Raw genomic sequence first — 19,915 nt, 5'->3', positions numbered from 1 at the left:
CAATGAGCCATGGAAATAAAGTATTTTGGATCATGCAGTTTTGCTTATTTCAGGAGAGCTGTGAGGTTCCCTCCCTTCTTCTTCTGTTTCCCCCAGTGCTCTCAAAGAGGAACCTAAGGCAACCAAGCCACTAGAAGCACAGATATTCTCAGACATGAACCTACCTCTTGATCGGTGAAAATCTCTATGAAGTTCTGGAAGGAGAAAGAGCCGGACTGGAGAATGAGCTCTCCGGTATTTTCAAAGCACTGCCCGGTCAGCACGAGCAGCTTGTGTCGGGCAGCATCAGTGATCATTAAGCGCACCTGAAATAAAGCACAGAATGTAGGCCCTGAGCCATGGGCAGTGCTGCCATCCCACCTTCATGACAGGGCTAGCCTTCGGAGCCATGGGAGTTTATTACCAGCAAAGAGCATTCATTCCCCAAAGGTCTAATTTCTCCTGGAGGCCAGAAGAGCACGGGAGGGTTGAATGGATCCCTGGCTGTAGGAACATCCACAAACCCAATAAGTGTAGTTATCAGTTTGCCCATGAATACCATTTTCAAAGTTTCTCTACAACCAAGACAGTAGCGATAGTTGACTTTCTCCCCCTAGTTTCCTCCTCTTTTTCAAAGCAGTCTTCACAGCTGGTAATCATTTGTTCCACAGCTGTTAGAAATGTCTGCTAGCAGCACGTGGTCTGCGAAGCCAGGGAAGATGGAACTATCTCACAGGCTGAATCACCATGTACAGTCCAGGTTCCCCAGTGGCCTCCTCAGGAAGCACGGGGTTCCAAACTAGGGTCCCAAAGCAACCCCTCCCATACGGCATCTCTTCCCTTCCAAGGCGTGCAGCAAGCACACACACAGCTTCACGTGCAGTCTCCAATGGCATCAGTAAGGTGCTTGACATTGAATATAAAGAAAAGGCTGCCCCTAAATAGCAATCTTTGAGATAATTGCACATGGTTTGTGCTAAGGAACTCTCTGTGAACTTTTCAGTGGCAGGAAGCCAGCTGTCCTTCAGCAAACACCACTCTAAGAACCAAGGTATCCATTTTGAGCCCAGTTCATGAATGTTCAGCACATCCTACTTGCCAGGCATCATGTTAGGCACTGAGGGGAGGATACAAAAGTAAACAGACCATGACCCCTTACCCCTACCCAAGAATCCCACAGTCTAATCACGCAAAAAACACATGTACCTAAGTAATTGTTTCAGCCCCATCTGCTCCACAGGCAAGCCTGGATTCCTTTTATAAAATTCCATATTTTTCCTTTCTCACAACTCTTCCGGGCAGTTTGCCTGGACATATATTAATTTTCCAGCTTTTTTTTTTTTTTTTTTTCCTTTTGAGACAGGGTCTCACTCTGTTGCTCAGGCTGGAGTGCAGTGTGCAGTGGCGCCATCTCTGCTCACTGCAACCTCTGCCTCCTGGGTTCAAACAATCCTCCCATCTCAGCCTCCTGAGTAGCTGGGACCACAGGCATGCCACACCATGCCTGGCTAATTTTTTGTATTTTTGGTAGAGAAAGGGTTTCACCATGTTGCCCAGGCTGTAATTCTCCAGCTTTTTTCAAGTTGTAATTACTTCGTGATTCTGTTAGTAACAGAGATTGCTATCCCATCACTTTCCTCAGCTTTGCACCTTCATGGATTGTCAGAGGTCCTGCTGATCTAAAGCAGGCAGAAGTAAGTCAGGACAGGTGACATCACAACAGCCAAAAAGTGGAAGCAACTCAAGTATCCATCAACTGAGGAATGGGTACACAGATGTGGGCTATCCATACACTGGCACTGTTCAGCCTGGAAACGAATGCAGTACTGACACATGCTACGACATGGATGAACCTTGAAACTGTTAGGCTAAAATAAGCCAGACACGCAAGGCCACATAGTACATCATTATATTTATATGAAATGTCCAGAATTGGCAAATCAGGACAGGCAGGTTCGCGGTTGTCAGAATTGGGGAAGAATGGAGAGTGACTGCTGATGAGCTCAGAGTTTTTGGGGCATGATGGACACATTCTGGAATTAGATAAGGGTGATGGTTGCAAAACTTTGTAAATACACTAAAAACCACTGAATTACATACTTTAAAGGGATGAATTTTATGGTCCTTTAATTATATCTCCATTTACAAAAACAGGATACAGTCACAGAGATGCTCAAAGTGTGGGTAGAAGGGACACTGCAAATAACGGAGGCTCCCAGGGACTTTGGCTACTTTCATGTCCAAGAAGCAACTCAATCTCAAAAGCGCTCAACTGTAATAAAGGAAGTGGAAAGTAGAGTGATAGCAACTCCTCTGGCCTGGGTGACCAGGGACTCTTGGCTTCAACCAAGCTCTTATGTCACACTGGGCTCCAAAATACCCAGTTACTCTCCATAGCAACAGTTTCATATGGTGGTAATAATAACGATCACAGCTAATATTTACATTTCAGTCATTATGTGCCATGCTCTGTTCTAAGCACTTGGTACTTCTAAGCACAACATTAAATATGAACATTAAATGTAGAAACTATTATGACCCCCATTTTACAGAGGTGCAAACTGAGACAAAGACAATAAATAACTTGCTTGAGGCTCCCAGCTAGTAAGAGGCAGATGTGGGATTATGAACCCAGGTGACCTGGCGCCAGCCCATGCTCCTGACCACTATGCTAGCCTGCCTTTCCACAGCGATAGGAGTGTGCAGGAGAGCTCTGAATGGGGCTTGCATTGAGATGCCATTCTTGAGATGCCATTCTTCTCCAGGTTTGCCCTGTATGTCGCGGCCTGAGGGCTTACGTCTATTTTCCCTAATACATCCCTATCAGACTCCATCCCAGCAGCACTCCCCACCACCCCCAGCATAAATACCCCAAATTCATACTCCCTTGCCTAGACAAAATCTTACAGTCCCAGCTATTATCTTCCTCTTTGTCCTTATCAGGAGGAGCGGTCTCGGTGGTACCGATGCAGGGAACCAGCCACTTAATGGGGATTAAGAAAGACCTCTTAACCCAGAACTTCTCCCTGTTGTGTCCCTCTCCTGCCCCCATTTGCCCAGACCTTCTAATCCACTGGGTCCTTATCCAGTGTGTGGGGCCCGGCCCCAGATTCTACAGAGCTGAATGCTTACCTCGGTGCTGACTGCTTCATCAGAAGGGTTGATCAGGACCACTGTTTCTAAAATGTCACTTCGGTGATGAAGGATCTTTTGTCCTGCAGGCACAAAAACACAAACAAAAGAGGAGACCTTTAGCTTTTCCAGATAAAAACTGCCCTGCCTGCTCCTGGGACAGCAGAGGAATTTCTGCCTCCGACGTGGTACACAGCACTGAAATTCTCTACATCATCTTGGGAAACACAATTGGTGCTATTAAAAAAGAGGGTGCAGCCACTAGCAGGTTCCTCCCCAGGCTGGGTTTGTGTGGTCGGGCGCTCCTCCCGCTCTCACACTCTCCAGTTTTCAGGGTCGGTCTAGGCAGCCTGCTTGCGGTAATGGCGGTTTTCATCTGAGACAAGGGTGGGTGCCAGGAAAACTCAACGGGGCTCTTGACATTTCCTTTCTCATGGTAATTGGGGATGTTTCTCCGTATCAGCCTTTCTTCTGGTGAGAACTGCACTGAGATTAATTAGGAGCCTTATTGTGAAATGAATGACATCCAGAAACCCCAGCTAACAATTAGCCCAACAACCAGAATGGCTGTCTGAGGCAGGCTTACAGTCTGTTGGAGTATTCATTAATTAATTCACTTGCTCATAGGAAACTAGAGACACCGTAAGCAAATGAAAAGTGGAGAACAACCCTCCCACGAAACAGGGTGGCCAAACTGCCCCCTAAAAATATGCACAGTGGACGGAGAACAACAAAGCAAGGCGTTGGTGTGATGACCGCCTGTCTAAGGAGGGCTGAAACCCTGCAGGGCTGTGGCTCCACATCTCTAACTCCCCCCGCTCACAGGTCCCAGGGTCATTCGGTGGCTGAACCAGCCCTCCAGTCAAAGTGGACGGAGACCTGTGCATGACCTTCTATGAAGACCCCCCTCCCTGGACAATGGGATGAAATGATCAGGCGGATGTGTGGCCAGAGTTGGTGATACATGCTTGGGCAGCTGCTAAGGACAGGGAAGTGGGTGTTCTCTCCGAAATGTGGGAAGGAGACGCATGGTTGGGAGGGTAGACACAAACATGTCTGCTGCTTGGAAGTACAATGACTCTCAGGCAGCAGGAGGAAATGGAAAAGAATCTGAGGGAGGCAGATACCAGAGGAGTGAAATACAAGAGGAGAGAATGACCAAAAGCAACTGTTTTCTAGAAAAATAGTTTACCAGTTCTTCAAAAAGCTAAAATAGAATTACTATATGACCCAGCAATCCCACTTCCAGGTGGAATTGAAAGCAGGAACCCGAACAGATGCTTGTATGCCAATGTTAATTGTAGCATTATTCACAACGGCCAAATGGTAAGACAACCCAAATGTCCATCTATGGATGATTGGGTAAAATGTGGTATATCAATACAATGGAAGATTATTCAAACATAAAAATGAATGAAGTTCTGATAATGCCAAAACATGGATGAACCTAGGAAACATTATGCTAAATGAAATAAGCCAGACACAAAAGGATAAATATGGTGATTCCAATTATATGAAATCTCTAGAATAGGCAACTTTATAGAGTTAGAGAGTAGATTAGAAGGTTCCAGGGACTAAGGGAAGGGGAATGGGGAGTTATTGCTTAGTGGGTACAGTTTCTGTTTGGAGTGATGAAAATGTTTTTAAAATAGAGGTGATGAAGGCCGGATGCAGTAGCTTATGCCTATAATCCCAGCACTTTGGGAGGCCGAGGCAGGAGGATTACTTGAACCCAGGAGTTCAAAACCAGCCTGGGCAACAAAGTGAGACCCCGTGTCTCCAAAAAAAAAAAAAAGGCCAGGTGCAGTGGCTCATGCCTGTAATCCCAGCACTGGGGGAGGCCAAGGCAGGCAGATCACAAGGTCAGGAGTTGGAGACCAGTCTGGCCAACATAGTGAAACCCCGTCTCTACTAAAAATACAAAAAATTAGCCAGGTGTGGTGATGTGCACCTGGAATCCCAGCTACTTGGGAGGCTGAGACAAGAGGAGAATTGCGTGAACCCAGGAGGCAGAGGTTGCAGTGAGCCGAGATTGCACTATTGCACTCCAGCCCCGACAACAGTGTGAGACTCCATCTAAAAAAAAAAAAAAAAAATAGCTGGGTGTGGTGGCACACATCTATGGTCCCAGCTACATGGGAGGCTGAGGCAGGAGAATCAATTGAGCCCAGAAGGTCGAGGCTGCAGTGAGCCAAGAACATGCCATTGCACCCCAGCTTGGGTAACAGAGCAAGACTCTGTCTCAAAAAATTGATAAAATAAAAAAAGAGGGGATGGTTGTACAACCTTGTGAATGTAATTAATGACACCAAATTGTACATTTAAAAATAGTTAAAATGGCAAATTTTATATTTTATCACGACTTAAAAATTAATAATATACCAAAAAATATTCACTAGTACACTATAAATGAGTAAATTGTATGGTATGCAAACTAGATCTCAATAAAGCAATTAGAAAATAAAAAACATAAAGCAGTTCAGGATACACTGGTTCTTTTTCCTTTATATCAGGAAGGACCAGAAGTACTACAGAAACAGCAACATGTTGAAATACTCACCACCGACCACCATCACTGTTACCAAGCCCATTCTCCCCCACCATCCTACTTTCCGTAACAGCTAACATTTACCAACAAAACCCACATCACAGACAGAAGCCTAAACAGAACAATGATGGTGTCAGGCACTGTTCTAAGACTTCACATACATGGCTTCATTTAATCCTCAGAAGAGTTCTGTGACATAGCTACTATGATTATCCCCCTTTACTGTCGAAAGCAATGAGTCTACCAAAGAGAATTAACCTGCCCAAAGTCACACAACTAGTAAGTGGTCAAGCCAGGATTTGGACCCAGGTCACCTGGATCTAGAGTCCTTCTGCTTCACTGCCCTATGGGGTTGGTTACTGGAACTAAAATTTGTTAAAACAGACAAGGCACAAACACCAAATGCCAAAAGACAGTTAGGGAAAGGTCCAAAGAAATAAAATCAGAGATGAACTTACAAAAGCAGGAAGGCAGAAGACATTAGGAGATTATTGGCCAAAAAAAGGCAAAGGTGGCAGAATACCCCTCATAAAAGAAGTTAAAATTAAGAGAAAATATGTGATGTCTTACTCCAAAAGCCTAAAAATAAACTCCAAAATAGAACAAAGTCCCACAGTTTGAGCAGACAAAGAACTGAGGCTTAAGAAGAATAAACCACAGGAAAGAAAGTTCATTTATTATGAATGCTAAATACTGTAATTTATTGGACATTGCTTTTTGGCTTTTTGGTTGTTTTTGGTTTTGACAACCATGTGCCTTTAAAGCTAAAGCAAAAGAAAATCAAATTAAATAAGGAAATGATTAAATGAAATTGGCAAGTCACATGAAACTATCCTCTTTCTAGGTCTTTCCATCAGTGGTCTTCTTGAAACAAAGATTTCAAGAGCTTCAAAGGCACTAGGTTGAGATGGAATTAAGCAAAAGCTTAAGACCAAGGAGAAGGAATAGTCATTTCTTTGGTCACAATTTTGTGGTGGGCACCGACAGCATCAGCCAGCGCAGTGTCCGGGTATGACTGTCATCATGTCTGTATTCTGCAGGAATCCATACAAGTAGACCTGAGCAAGGTACATCAAGTGGCTCCCTCCATAAGTGATGGTAATGAAATCAGAGTCTCTTTCTTTCTGAAGTGATCCTACACAACGCCCTGAGCCTGCTAACCGCACTCTTCAACACCCACGTCCAGGCGACAGCAGCCTGCACAGTCCACCTGCCTCCACAGCACGCTCTTCCCCAAACACACAGTGAGCTCTCCTGCTGCCGAGCTGGCCCCTGGCAGGAGCCTTCTTACCATCCACCAGCAGTTCCTTTCCTCTGGCTTCATCGCTTGCAAACAAAACAAATGCCACGTGACAGTTGCCATTTACCTCCACTCTTTCCAAGTCAATCTTCAGACCAGTTTGCCCAGGAATTCAACTAACGATGTTCTCTTTTGTCCATCTTTGGAAATATTGAGAGGAATGGCACAGACGTGCACCAAGATGCCATGGCTGCTCCTTCAACAAAAGCCTTTTTATAGGATCGGATTTGAATGAAGGAGGGGATTTAAAGAGAGAGAGAGAGAGAAGCTTCTAGCTCTTGTCACGGCCAGACTGTTGGCCAGATTCTTTCCGGGGACGACGTAACCTGGGGCCGGGCCGCCCCAGCATCTGGCCAAGCCTGGCAGAGGGGCCCTGACGCGCCCCCACCCCTGGCATCCCCGTGGGTGCCAGCTTTCCTGCGGCAGGCAGGCGGGTTCTCAGCGCAGGCGGCTGGGATGCTCACAAAGTTGCATATTTGGGGAATGTTTCACACTGGGAAACCGGCCAGGCATTCTGAAGGGAGGCCACCACCCTGGCTTGTAAAGGTCTCATTCAGTTGCTTCAGAAAAGAAGTTCCCAGGAAAGAAAGGCAGCCGGGTTCCAGCCTCTCTCTCCACCATTGTAGTCCGCATTCTCCATTCGACACCTCACAGGGAAACCCTTAGGCAGCCCCATGAATAGTTAACTTTCCCGGCATCGGTCTGAGGGCAGCGAAAGCGGGGGCTCGACCTGGAATGATTGTGTCACTTATAGCTTCATAAGAAAAAGTCTTTGAGGGTTTCCCCACAAAACTCAGCATGATTGTGAAGCCTCGACCTGGGTGGGGGGGCGGGGCAGTGGAGAAGATTGTGTGTGACAAAAGGGGTCCGCGCCACCTCAGAATCAAAAGAGGACAGTCTGAGGACCCTCGAAGCAGCAGGGGCCTTGTAGACAATGAGACTTTTGTTTGTGCTCTCCCAAAGCTGGGTTTGGAAGTCAAAAGGAAGCCTGCATTTTTTGGTTGTTGTTGGGATTTTATTCCTTTTTGAAAATGTGACAGATTAATTGAACCTATGTGTCTTATAAGGTTTGGCTTTTTTAGTAGCTTATGTTTTACTATATTCAGTTGATTCTGAAATGTCTTAAAGCAAAATGTTATTTTCTATGTATGTAAATTTCTAGGATGCTTGCGGGATCTCTTCTCCACAGGGTTTAGGATTCATCTACATACACACACACACACACACACACACCTCAGAGGCTTCACCCTGGTTTTGGAAGAAGGAAATAGAAATGGTAGTTGAAGAATAAAGAAAGCCTCTGATTTCTACTCAGTGTGAAAGGGAGATGATGAGGAGGGTCCTGAACTATTGGTAACCAGGACTGAGGGGCAGGGCATGGGCAGGGGTGTTAGCCAGGAGAAAAGCCGTCCTGCCCCCATCTCTGCCTCCCTGCTCTGTCAGCTCCCACTGCCGCTCTCTCTTCACCTACCATCTACTTCCAGCCCCCTGCCCAGATTCAACACTGGAATAACTTACAATGTGAAGATTCTGGAGTTAGAGAGAAAAACGTGTGAGATAAAAAAGGACTGGGTTGATTTAGCTAAAAGTAAAGTTTGGTCGATCAAGAAAGACTACAAGCACTAAATGTCTTGATTTTAAAGTCTGTTTTTCAGGCCGGGCATGGTGGCTCATGCCTGTAATCCCAGGACTTTGGGAGGCCGAGGCAGCTGGATCACTTGAGGTCAGGAGTTTGAGACCAGCCTCGCCAACATGGTGAAACCCTGTCTCTACTAAAAACACAAAAATTAGCCAGGCGTGGTGGTGCATGCCTGTAATCCCAGCTACTTGGGAGGCTGAGGCACGAGGATCACTTGAACACAGGAGGCAGAGGTTGCAGTGAGCTGATATCATGCCATTGCACTCCAGCCTGGGCAATAGAGTGAGACTCCGCCTCAAAAAATAAAAAATGAAGTCTGTTTTCATTAGAAGGAAGAAGAGAAGGAGGGAGGGAGGAAGGAAGGAGAGAAGGAAGGAAAAAAGGGAGGGAGGAAGGGAAGGAAGAGAAAATCATAGCGTCAGAGTTATTCAACTCAACCTCTACCAAAGTGAATTATTTTGAGAGGAAACCTCTAACCTCTAATCCTTTGTGCAAAAAACACTCCTGAGAATAAAATTTAGCTAAATGGCTAAGAGCAAGAAATGAAAGGTGCTTGGTACAGGAACTAAGAATTAATAACTAACCAACAGGTCTCCCAGCAGCTTGTAATAGCAGCTTTTGGTGTGAAATCATTTCCAGCTCCAGGCCTCCTTTCTGCAGAAACCCACATGGCAGGTAAAGCAAATGTGTGGTTGATTTGAAGAGAATGGGAGCTGGTGAGGCAGGAGGGGAGACGCCTGAAGCAGCAGAGTTTTGTAGTGAACCTTTTCTTCCAGAACCCCTCACAGAAGTCCTCTCTATCCCTGGCAACTAACGTTGGGGCCCAGAGGCCTGGCAGGAAGGTATCCCCAAAACTTCCTTTTCAGAGGGAGGAAAGGTACCAGCAAATAAGGAAGCCTCACAAGCAGCCCCCAGGTGGTTCTCCCTGTGCCCCTCTATCCCATCACATCATTTCTAAGCAAGAAAAACAGACAGGAAGAGAAAGAGGTGAACATAGGTTACCCAGTAACCATGCTCTGAGAAGCTACAATGAGCAGCTCTCCATCCCTGGTGCCCCAGCTTAGAGCTCCAGAGAGGGTCCAGGAGAAGGATCGAGGCAACCCAGCCTAACAGAAGACTTCCTCGGCTCCCCTGGAGCAAAAACCTACCTCAGCCCTGAGGGAGGACATGATCCCAAAGCAGGGTGAGACACAAAACCCTCACCCCTGCCACAGAGGTGCTGTTAGAAAACAAAGGTGCTAGGAGACTTGGTTCTAATTCTACGGCTCCCCAAAGACCAACAGCATCAGCACAGAAGACAGAAGGCCACCTGTTACCAGGAAATTACACAGAATCTGTCTCCAGGGAAGTAAAACTCCTAGCCCTGGAGGGAGCTGGATTTCTCAGGGGTCCTCCGCATCAAATTAACTCCCCCAATCAACTCATTCATCTTTTCGCATTCATCCACTCTTGCACATCTCAGCCTGAGGCTTGGAAAAGAACTTTTTCTAGGCTGGGTGTCTCAGAGGCAGCAGGGAACATGAGCAAAAAGGTGGCAAAAGCATAATTCAATGTGCATGCTGGTTTTAAGGTCATGCACACATTGGAGCACCTTCTATGTGCCAGGTGCCATCTCTCCTGGGTACAAAAATGACTGAATACAAGGCTAATACATAGAAATGGGTAGTGACAAAATCTAATCCTTTGATCACCAGAGAGTCCATCACCAGAACACAGCAATAAAATCTTGCATGTGTAGAGTGCCTTAGAGTTGCCAAAGCATTTTGTCCTTCAGGTAGTTCTTTGTTTAGTCTCACAGCATTTTTATGAAGTAGTGGGGCAAATATTATCCTCTCTTCATGGACGAAAGAGCTGAGGTTTACTGACTTGACAGTGTGGAAGAACAGGCCTGGGGACCCTTGTCACGCTCCATGAGGCCACTCAAGGCCAAGGTCGGTGCTGTGACACTATTCCTTTCTCCTTTTCCTGATCCACTCCCATCCAAAATAAAGATTTTCAAGCTGCGATGCCAAGATTCTCCTTTGTAAGAGGTAAGTGTGCAGCCAGAGTTGGCTGCTGGTCAGCCAACGCCTGCTGAATTGCCTGAGTGTGTGTGAGTGTGTGCGTGCACACACGTGTGTGGACCCAGCAGGGCACTATGGCCTCCCACACATGCCCTGAGGGCAATTCCTTCTTGGTTTCTGCTGAACCATCAGCCAAGTTCTTTCCCACCTTCCCCCAATATTCCTAGAAATGACATTTCTTTTCTGTGGGAAATAAATTTTTGTTAATGTATCTGTTTCATTTCTGATAATGTTCCTGAATCTATGGCTCTCCAAATTTTGAACACTTGTTTTTTTAAGAGAATAAAAAAACTCAAGTTCAGGAGACTTTGTAAATAATTTTCTTTAGTTTAAATAAATTGATCATTGCTTGTGAGTTAGACAACATTTTTTTACCTTGGATATCTTTTGTGTTACAAGGAATTTAGTTATTACCTAATTTGAGTCTATACCTAATTTTCTCTATACTTCCTGGACCTTGTGGTTGTTAGTTTTCTTTTTGTTGTCAGTGGTTTTGGTTTGGTTTTCCATGTGCAGGATTCTCATTTGACCCGCTTTCTAAATCCTCTCTTCGGTGTGTCTCTCCTACCCAGTCCCATTCTCTTAGGTTCTCCTCTTCCTTTTTTTCTTCTCCCTTTTAAAAATTCTCAAGGCAAAGGGATGAGTATCAAGGATATCAAGGGTTAAGGTGAAAGACAATGGAAGGAAGAAGTTTGGTCCCTTTTTCTCTGTTTTATCCTCTGGCTGAAAGAAGTAGAAATAAATAACATAGATGGTGTTGAAACTTGGGCTCCCTGGAGGGCACCTAAGTAGAACCAGCAAAGCCCAATCCTGGCACCAGCTGTGGTTGATAAGATAGCCCAAGGGTCACATCTTCAACAAAGTACAGAAGCTACAGATTAAAAATAAAAATAAAAAAGGCACATGGAGTGAAGGGCCATGTAGTAACCTGTCAGGGGAGCCAACTCCAGGTCTCTTTAAATACAGTGACCAGCCTGGGCAATATGATGAAACCCCAGCTCTATAAAAAATACAAATATTAGCCAGGCATGGTGGTGCACGCCTGTGATCTCAGCTACTCGGGAGGCTGAGGTGGGAGGATCACTTGAGCCCAGGAGGTTGAGGCTGTAGTGAGCCGAGATCACACCACTGCACTCCAGTCAGGGTAACAGTGAAATCCTGTCAAAAGAAGGAAAGGGAGGAAAGATAGAAGGAAGGAAGGAGGGAAGGGGGGTGAAGGAAGGAAGGGAGGGAGGGAGGGAGGGAAAGAAGGAAGGAAGGAGGGAGGGAAGGAGGGAGGGAGGGAAGAAGGGAAGGGGGAAAGAGGGGAATGGGGAAGGGGGAAAGGGGGAAGGAGGGAGAGAGGGAGGGAGGGAGGGAAGGAAGGAAGGAAGGAAGGGAGGGAGGAAGGAAGAAAGGAAGGAAGGAAGGAAGGAAGGAAGCAAAGTTCAATGCCTACTCGTGTTGGTGTTGGCTTCACCATTTCCAAAGCACTTTCTTCTGTGTCCACTTACTTAAGCTCTAATGACAGGGTTCCAAGTCTCTGATTTGGTTTCCTCCAGGCTGAGACAAGGTGGGATCTGTGAGTGCCCTGTTCTCTAAGCAAAACCTGCTGCAGGCAAAGGAAAATACATATGCCCCACATGCACAAGAAAGGAGTCTCCTCTGCATGTAAAATGTGAGGAGTCCAGCAGCCAAGAAGGAAATGTGCCCCCTGCAAGCCTAGCAGAAGGATTTGTCACTCTTACAGTGTAAGAAATCAGAATTTCCTCACCTCACAGAATGGGAGGACCTGAAGGAGTCCTGGCGACAATTTTGTCCCCTCTCTCTTCCTCTTGTTTTACAGAAGAGAAAACTGAATCTCAAAGACGAGGAGTGGCCTATCATAGGCATTTCCTATGCATATTGTGGTCAGTTCTATTGGAGAGTGGGTACTAAAATACTAACACTACCTTTCATTTGTGATGGACTTTATGGTTTACACAATTTTTTTTTTTCATATTACCTCATTTGCATATCACAAAGGTCAATGTTTATCATTCTTCCTATTTTATAGATGGACAAATAGAAGCTATTGGGACAGGTTCCTCAATAAGAGTTAGCTGTCTTGTCCAGCATCAGAGAGACAAAATAAGCTACTGAAATAGGATTTATCTGTTTATTTGTTTATTTATTTTGAGACAAGGTTTCTCTCTCTGTCACCCAGGCTGGAGAGCAGTGGTACAAACATGGCTCACTGCAGCCTTAATCTCCTGGGCTGAAGCGATTCTTTCACCTCAGCCTCCTGAATAGCTGGGACCACAGGCACAGGCCGCCATGGTTGGCAAATTTTTTGTGCTTTTTGTAGAGATGGGGTTTTGTCATGTTGCCCAGGCTGGTCTTGAACTACTGGGTTCAAGCAATCCTCCCGCCTTGGACTCCCAAAATGATGGGATTACAGCTTGAGCCACCACGCCCAGCTGGAACTAGGTTTTAAATCCAGTCCACAGAACTCGTGATCCCCACTCTCTTTTCACTGTCCCTCACTGCTTCTCAGATTGTTTTAAGTGTTTATGAGGTCCAGATTCTTAATCTTTGAGAATAAGATCTGAGATACATTATCCTCAGAATGTTATAGAATAATCCCAGCATTTGAGATATGGCTCTGGGAATTATTTTTGTTTTGAAGAAACCCTGTGGTGTGCCAGGTGCCCTGTGCAGTATTAGGTAAAACCAAAAGATTACCTATATCAGCTATTTTTACCACAAAAAAAGCCACTTTCACATGGTTCATCAATTAGACCTGACTTTCTTGAGACTAGAGTAGGTTTCAGACACCTTTTTAAAAAAATCTTAATGGTCTTCTCCTGCTTTTTTATTTCCTATTTGTTAAAACAATGTGAATTACTTATAGAAGACACAGTTTTCTAGAGGTTAATTCAGGCAAATTAGTGCTACATTCATAAACTGAGCACTGAGATTAAAACATGAATGAGATGCTACCCCTATCCTGAAGAGATATGGTATAAAGAGGAGACAGTGTTTTGACAGTTTCTAAATCAGGAATCGTAAGTCATAAGGAGGGTCTGATACACAGCAGATGTGCAATCAATATTTCGTAAAGGACTGAATAAGAAAAATGGCTAAGGTATATTCAAGACCTGCCCTGGGTCAAGACCTGACCTAGGCTCTTTATGTCTGTGATCTGATGTAATGTGCACATTAATGCTATGAGGAAGCCACTATCCCCATTTCACACAGGAGGAAAAGGTGGCACAGGGCAGTGGAGCAACAGCCAACGGTCTGCATTAGTTAGTAGTGGAACTGGGATGGAGACCGGGTGTTCAGTATCCAAAGTCCAGGCTTTCAACTAATAAGCTATTCTAAAGGGAAGCAGGAAGACAGATGACAGAGAGTTTGCTTGGGGGCATGCTGAGTTTGAGGTCCCTATAGGATCTCCAGATGGCTCTGTCCAATAAGAGGCAGAAATGTGGCTCTCATGCTTGGCGCTAGGCTTGGCCAGAAACACAGATGATGAATACCTTATTGATCAATAACAACATAATAAGTGACCTCCTTTAAAATCATCCTCACATGATTTTTATGTATTACTATCCTAATACCTGAACATACTGCTAGCATTATTTCCCTTGGGAGCAAATGTAATCATTAAAGGCTCAAACAACTTTTCCCAGTAAATATTGATTCTTGGAGTCACTTGACAGGTTTATCTGACAAGGTTTATCTGACATTTAATTTGCCATCAAACTACTGCCATTGATCAAATCCAGGGAAATGGTTGACCTTTCACCTTCATCTGTTATTATCAAACCAAATCATCAAACTATTATTCGGTCTCAAAGCCAGCTGCCTTTTAAAAACAAAAATCAAATTAGTCTTTTTTGACTATTGAAAGAAAACCAAAAAAAAAGAAAAAATGCAAATGGCTGACATAACACATATTAAACCTAGAATCTACTGATTTCCATCCCTCAGAAAGTTGTTAGCTCTAGGCCAGGGAGAAATAATACGAGTTGATTTTTCCCCAGTAAAACTGTGAGGCGGACAATACCATTAGTAGTGGCAGCATCAGGCTGGGCCACGGCAACCAGCTTGGTGACCGGCCAGGAAGGGACTTCTTAAGGTCAACATCCTGACCAAAAAGGATGAGGTTCAAGACCTGAGCTCTGGTCCTGGCTGAAGTGGTGCCTCAGCTGCCACTATCTGTAATAAGTAATGTACAGGTGGACACTCAGGTCCTGCACCCCAGCCAGGATGAATAAATCTGGTCATATCATTACAGGATTTGACATAAAGCCTCAGCCCAACCCAAGTGACCTGTGATTTTTGTTGTTTGTATGAATTGTGTTTATTCCTCCACTGCATCATTTCAAAGGGTGAGGTGGAGATGGCTCATTCGTAAGTGACGACAGAATCAGCACCTACGCATTTCCTCTTTCCACGGTGCCTGTGTTGTTCAGTCATGGCTGGATGCCTAGCTGCCCAGAACAGCACACCCGGTTCCCAGTGACCTTGGTTCTTCCCTCTTCCAGACCTGAAGGGTGATTCTCGGCACACCAGGGGCACAGTCCTGATTCTACTTTCCTGTTCTTTATCCTTAGTTACAGGCCCTGTCTGGGAAACCAAAATGATGTCTCATTTAAAGCCTAGTTCTCAACTTCTCCCATTTGGGTTTGACTGAATCCCAAACACGTTTCTTCCACTTAAAAAAAAAATTTTTTTTGAGGGAGGGTCTCACTCTATCACCCAGGCTGGAGTTCAGTGGCATGAACATGGCCACCTGCAGCCTTGACCTCCTGGGCTCAAGCAATCCTCCCAACTCAGCATCCCCAAGTAGCTAACACTACAGGTGTGTGCCACCACACCCAGCTAATTTCTTCTGTTTTTTGTAGAGATGGGTTCTCACTACATTGCCCAGGCTGGTCTCAAACTCTTGGGCTCAAGTGATCCTCCCACCTCAGCCTCCCAAAGTGCTGGGATTACAAGTGTGAGCCACTGCAGCTGTCCTTCTTACACTGTTAAATGCCTTTTCTTTAAACTCTTGGCCCACAGATGGTCTTTCAAGACCTCGACTGCATCTTCAGGCACTATCCTTTGCTATGTTAATCTCAAAAATGGCCCCCGAAAAGCCATCATATTTGCTCATGTTTTCCTCTTTACCCTTTTTCCTTATTCTGAGCAGGGAAGACTTCAGTCTTTTCCCCCTTTCACTTTACCCTTTCCTACTCTCTTTATGTTGTCCTGACATGCAGCAGCAAGAGAAGGGTGTCACTTTTGAAGACTTTGATAAGCTACATGAACATAAAGCTTTGAGTAGATATTTTAGCCCTATATATTAAACATTATTTTATTTTATTTTTGAGATGGAGTTTTGCTCTTGTTGCCCAGGCTGGAGTACAGTAGCGCGATCTCGGCTTACTGCAACCTCCGCCTCCTGGGTTCAAGCTACTTTCCTGCCTCAGCCTCCCAACTAGCTGGGATTACAGGCACCTGCCACCACACCTGGATCATTTTTTGTATTTTTAGTAGAAACAGGCTTTCACTGGTCTCGAACTCCTGACCTCAGGTGATCCACCCACCTCAGCCTCCCAGAGTGCTGGGATTACAGGCGTGAACAACCGCGTCTGGCTATATTAAACATTAAAGAGCACCATGCAACAAGGTCTTGGCAGGTTAACTGTTCTGACCACCTCTTCAGAGGCTCTGCCACAGGGGATACTGAGCCACTGTGTATGGGATAGTCCCAGCTCCTTTCGGTGGGCAAAAGCAGGAGAAATTTAATAGGATAACTTTCTCCAACTAAACCTTTCACCACTTCTCCTTCAACCAAATCCAAACCCTGTATTTCAGCAGTAAAAGATTTATTAAAAGGCTAAATAAAATATTTAGTAAAGGGTAAATACTTGCACGAACTATTGAGTACTCTCTTGGAAACATCATACAGAGAGTTGACCTTCTTGTAAAAGCTTCCCTTCATACCATTGTTTTTAGAGCAGATAAAGAGATGTGAAACCCAGCTTGCTGCTGACTCAGGCCTATGGAGAATCATACTTTGACGGATAGGATGCAGGCCCTTGGCTTTTAAATTAGCCATTGAGTTTTCCATTTCACCTAATAGCATTCAACAAAAAGAGCCATATACTAAAGCTTACATGAAATAAACCGGTAATTTACAATGCTGATGTGTTCATTTAATTTCCACTAACAGGAATCTAAATTTTCAGTAAATCAGATATTCATGCCAGTTGGTCACTGCATTCATTTTTTGCCCTAGTGGGATATTTTGCTTGAAGGTTGTTTTAAATAAAGAGTGTTGTTTGGTGATAGAATTTACTGTGCCATAAAATAAGGCATCATACCTACTTAAATCTAATCCATTTCTTACATGTCCAGCTCATATTTTTATTTCCTCAGGGAGTATCTCTCTGTCCACTTCAATTCCCACAATTGTCTCTTATCCCCAAATTCTGGTATAGCAGTTAACAGTCTCTATACTATATAGCTCAATTAGAGGATGTACATAGTATTTATATGAGCTATTGCCTCCAACCAACTTATAAGACTCTAGTTAACAAAATGCTTTCACATACTTTCATGTACCTCTCATTGAACTTCCTGTGAAGGTGGCAATTTCTATGTAAATCTCACAAAGCCTAGATCCGAGCCTTCCACCTATAGGGATTTAGGTGATGACAATCTTTTGCAAAACAGGACAACTAAAAATATAGATACCCATAGTTACACACAAACACTCACTCCACTTCTGAGTGGGATTTAACATAATAGTGTGGATTGAAATGTGTGTGTGATTCAATCCACACTATTTTGTTAAATCCCACTCAGAGGGATTTAACAAGCAAAGTAAGCAATCAAAGTGTGATTTGCTTACTTTGTCTTTAGAAGTAGGCAAATCAGGTGATCTACCTTCAGGATCTGAAAAATATACACCTGGGCCATCATTAGCAGAAAACCCACTGCCATGCATAAATAATTAAAAAGAAGACACTGCCTAGCTCTTTTCAAGCGATTAGGGCCAAAAACTGCCCCAAAGCATCAGGAGTTGTTTGTGTGTTTGGTTTTCTCACACGCACATTGGATTTTACCTGTGGTCATTCTGCCACCCCTTAAGATCTCTTAAGGAATTAAAATTAGGCATCATTAGATTTCATTTTGATTTTATATTCAACTACAAGGTCTTCACAAGGTCACTATTAATGGGGTGCCACAGCATGTCCCCAAACCATATTTTTTGCTGAAGGTTGATTTCTTACCTTAACAACATATTTTTTTATTTATTTTAAGATGAATACCATTGACCTCTGGGAGATCATAATTGAAAGAATACATCTGCTTATTTAGGAAAATGTGACGTAGCAAACCAAAGGAATTAAGTTCTGGGCCATATATTTAATTAATAGTTTACTTAACAAACAGAGATTTGTTTCTGAGGCAATTCAACCAAATCTGGCCAATGGGCATTTTCAAGGCATTGATAAATGTACTCTGAACCAACAGACGTAGCTCTCCTGAGAAACAGGTCTGAAACCCATGACAAAGAGCAAGTCAAACAAGGTAGTCAAATAAATTCTGTCCTCTTCTATCTTCTTTTTAAAAGACTGAAATTTTAGTTTAAAATGAGTTCAAGCAGGGAGGGAAATAATCTGGGGACTTTGGGGAAAATTGCCCTTGAGCAAATCCCCAGATTTTAATTTCCATGAGAAGTAACAAGTTCTCATAAGAAAGGCAGCATGCATAAAATCACTTTCTACATTCCCGTCTTGCATTCTCCATTGGGTATTTTTTATGTATTTATATACACTTGGAATATATGCAATGATCCATATGTATGCTAATCAAAGTTCTTAGAATGTATTACTCTTTGCTCTTTCATAAATAAAATAGTGTAAATTGGGAGCATATTTTGTCCCTGTAAAAATGCCAACAGGTAAGCCGGCCCTAGAGAAAAATGGACCAAATTAAGCTCTGCCAGAGCTCTGGAATTTAACTGAAAGAAAGAACATCTGATTCCTGCCCAGAAAGCAACACTGAACACCTCATTTATTTTGGAGCAGAGGCTATCGCTGGAGAAGCTGGAAGGTGAGATGGAGCACCCTAAGGTTGCCGAGGGCACCACTGCTCAGTGTAAACTCAGATATCTGGAAAATGCAAGGTTTCAAAGTTAAGGATTGGAAAGGCAGGAGGTGAGCAACCTTGAGGCCCTCCTCAGCTCAGGGCCTTGGCCGAGCGACAGGAGCTGGACAGGGGCAGGAGCCAAGTGGAGGAGCAGTGCTTTCCATGGGTCAGCTATCCCTCCAGAGGAGAGTCTAACCACATTCCCGACTCCAGTTCACTTTATTCTCATAATTCTTAAACGACAGAAGATGATGCCTTAATGTGTTATCTACATCGTCCTGAAAAATACTTGCATTTCCTTCTGTCATATCTAATCAAATTCATTATAAAATTTCCTGTTTCCTATCTACAAAACTGCTCTGAAGAATCTTACTTTTTTATTTAAAAAAAAATTAAGGGTTACTGGGGGAAAGAAAGTCTACTTATCAATACTTCTTTTGACTCCAATGACAAAGTAAAATATATTTCTCATTTCTGGTCCATTCTCTTTCAATATAAAATGTCTGTGCACTCTTGCTTCATTAGGCAAAGCATTCCTTTAATATCTTGGTCTGTTTTTATTTGATTTAAAGAATGACAGTTGCAAAAGGATATCTAATGGAACACTAGAGGTACACAGCTTGGCACATACAAAATATTCTGAATGAGTCTTTTCTTATAGACGGATGATTCTTCTAAGTGGGCTCAGTTGTGTGCTTTCCCCAGTTTGCATCTGAGTCTTGTGGTCAACTGAGAAGTGTCTTGTTCAGAACAGTAGTAGAGAGAGAACTAGCTCATAATGTCTTATTAATATTTTCTGGAAGCTCTGATAATTACTTTGGAGTTTCATCTTAACTTGCTAACTTTCTAGTCCTTGGGGGTAAAATTTTTGCTTCTTGTTTTAAAAAAATCCAATTAACAAATTGCAAACTATGAGATAGATGCAGTGAAAATCAATCCAAATAGGAAATTCTGCTCAATTATTTTCCATACGACTTGCATGGACCAGGGAGGTGCTGATTTAGCAGAAACCATGATGTAAATTTGGACCCCCTGTTTCCCTTTGTTCCTCCCCTCTCTTTTGTAATGTCTGCATTTTGGCATTTCTGCATTGCCTCTTTGGTTTCAGAGCTTTCTCACCAAGCCATTTCCCGTGGAAAAAA

General features: G+C 43.9%; 1 protein-coding gene across 1 annotated transcript in view; it reads right to left on the bottom strand.

Moving 5' to 3' along the window:
- MAP1B (microtubule associated protein 1B) overlaps positions 1-19,915 on the bottom strand; it is a 104,022-nt gene that overhangs the window by 22,644 nt on the left and 61,463 nt on the right. Inside the window, exons 3-4 of the mRNA XM_054489901.2 lie at positions 3,112-3,194; positions 165-305 (exon numbers count right to left, since the gene is read on the bottom strand). Of these exons, the coding sequence (XP_054345876.2) occupies positions 165-305; positions 3,112-3,194 (224 nt within the window). The remainder of the gene's footprint in view (positions 1-164; positions 306-3,111; positions 3,195-19,915) is intronic.

This window comes from Pongo pygmaeus, chromosome 4, assembly GCF_028885625.2.
Source record: "Pongo pygmaeus isolate AG05252 chromosome 4, NHGRI_mPonPyg2-v2.0_pri, whole genome shotgun sequence".
In the NCBI taxonomy this organism is placed as follows: Eukaryota; Metazoa; Chordata; class Mammalia; order Primates; family Hominidae; genus Pongo; species Pongo pygmaeus.
Note: the sequence above shows the minus strand (reverse complement) of the source record. Positions and strands in the feature narration are given on the sequence as shown.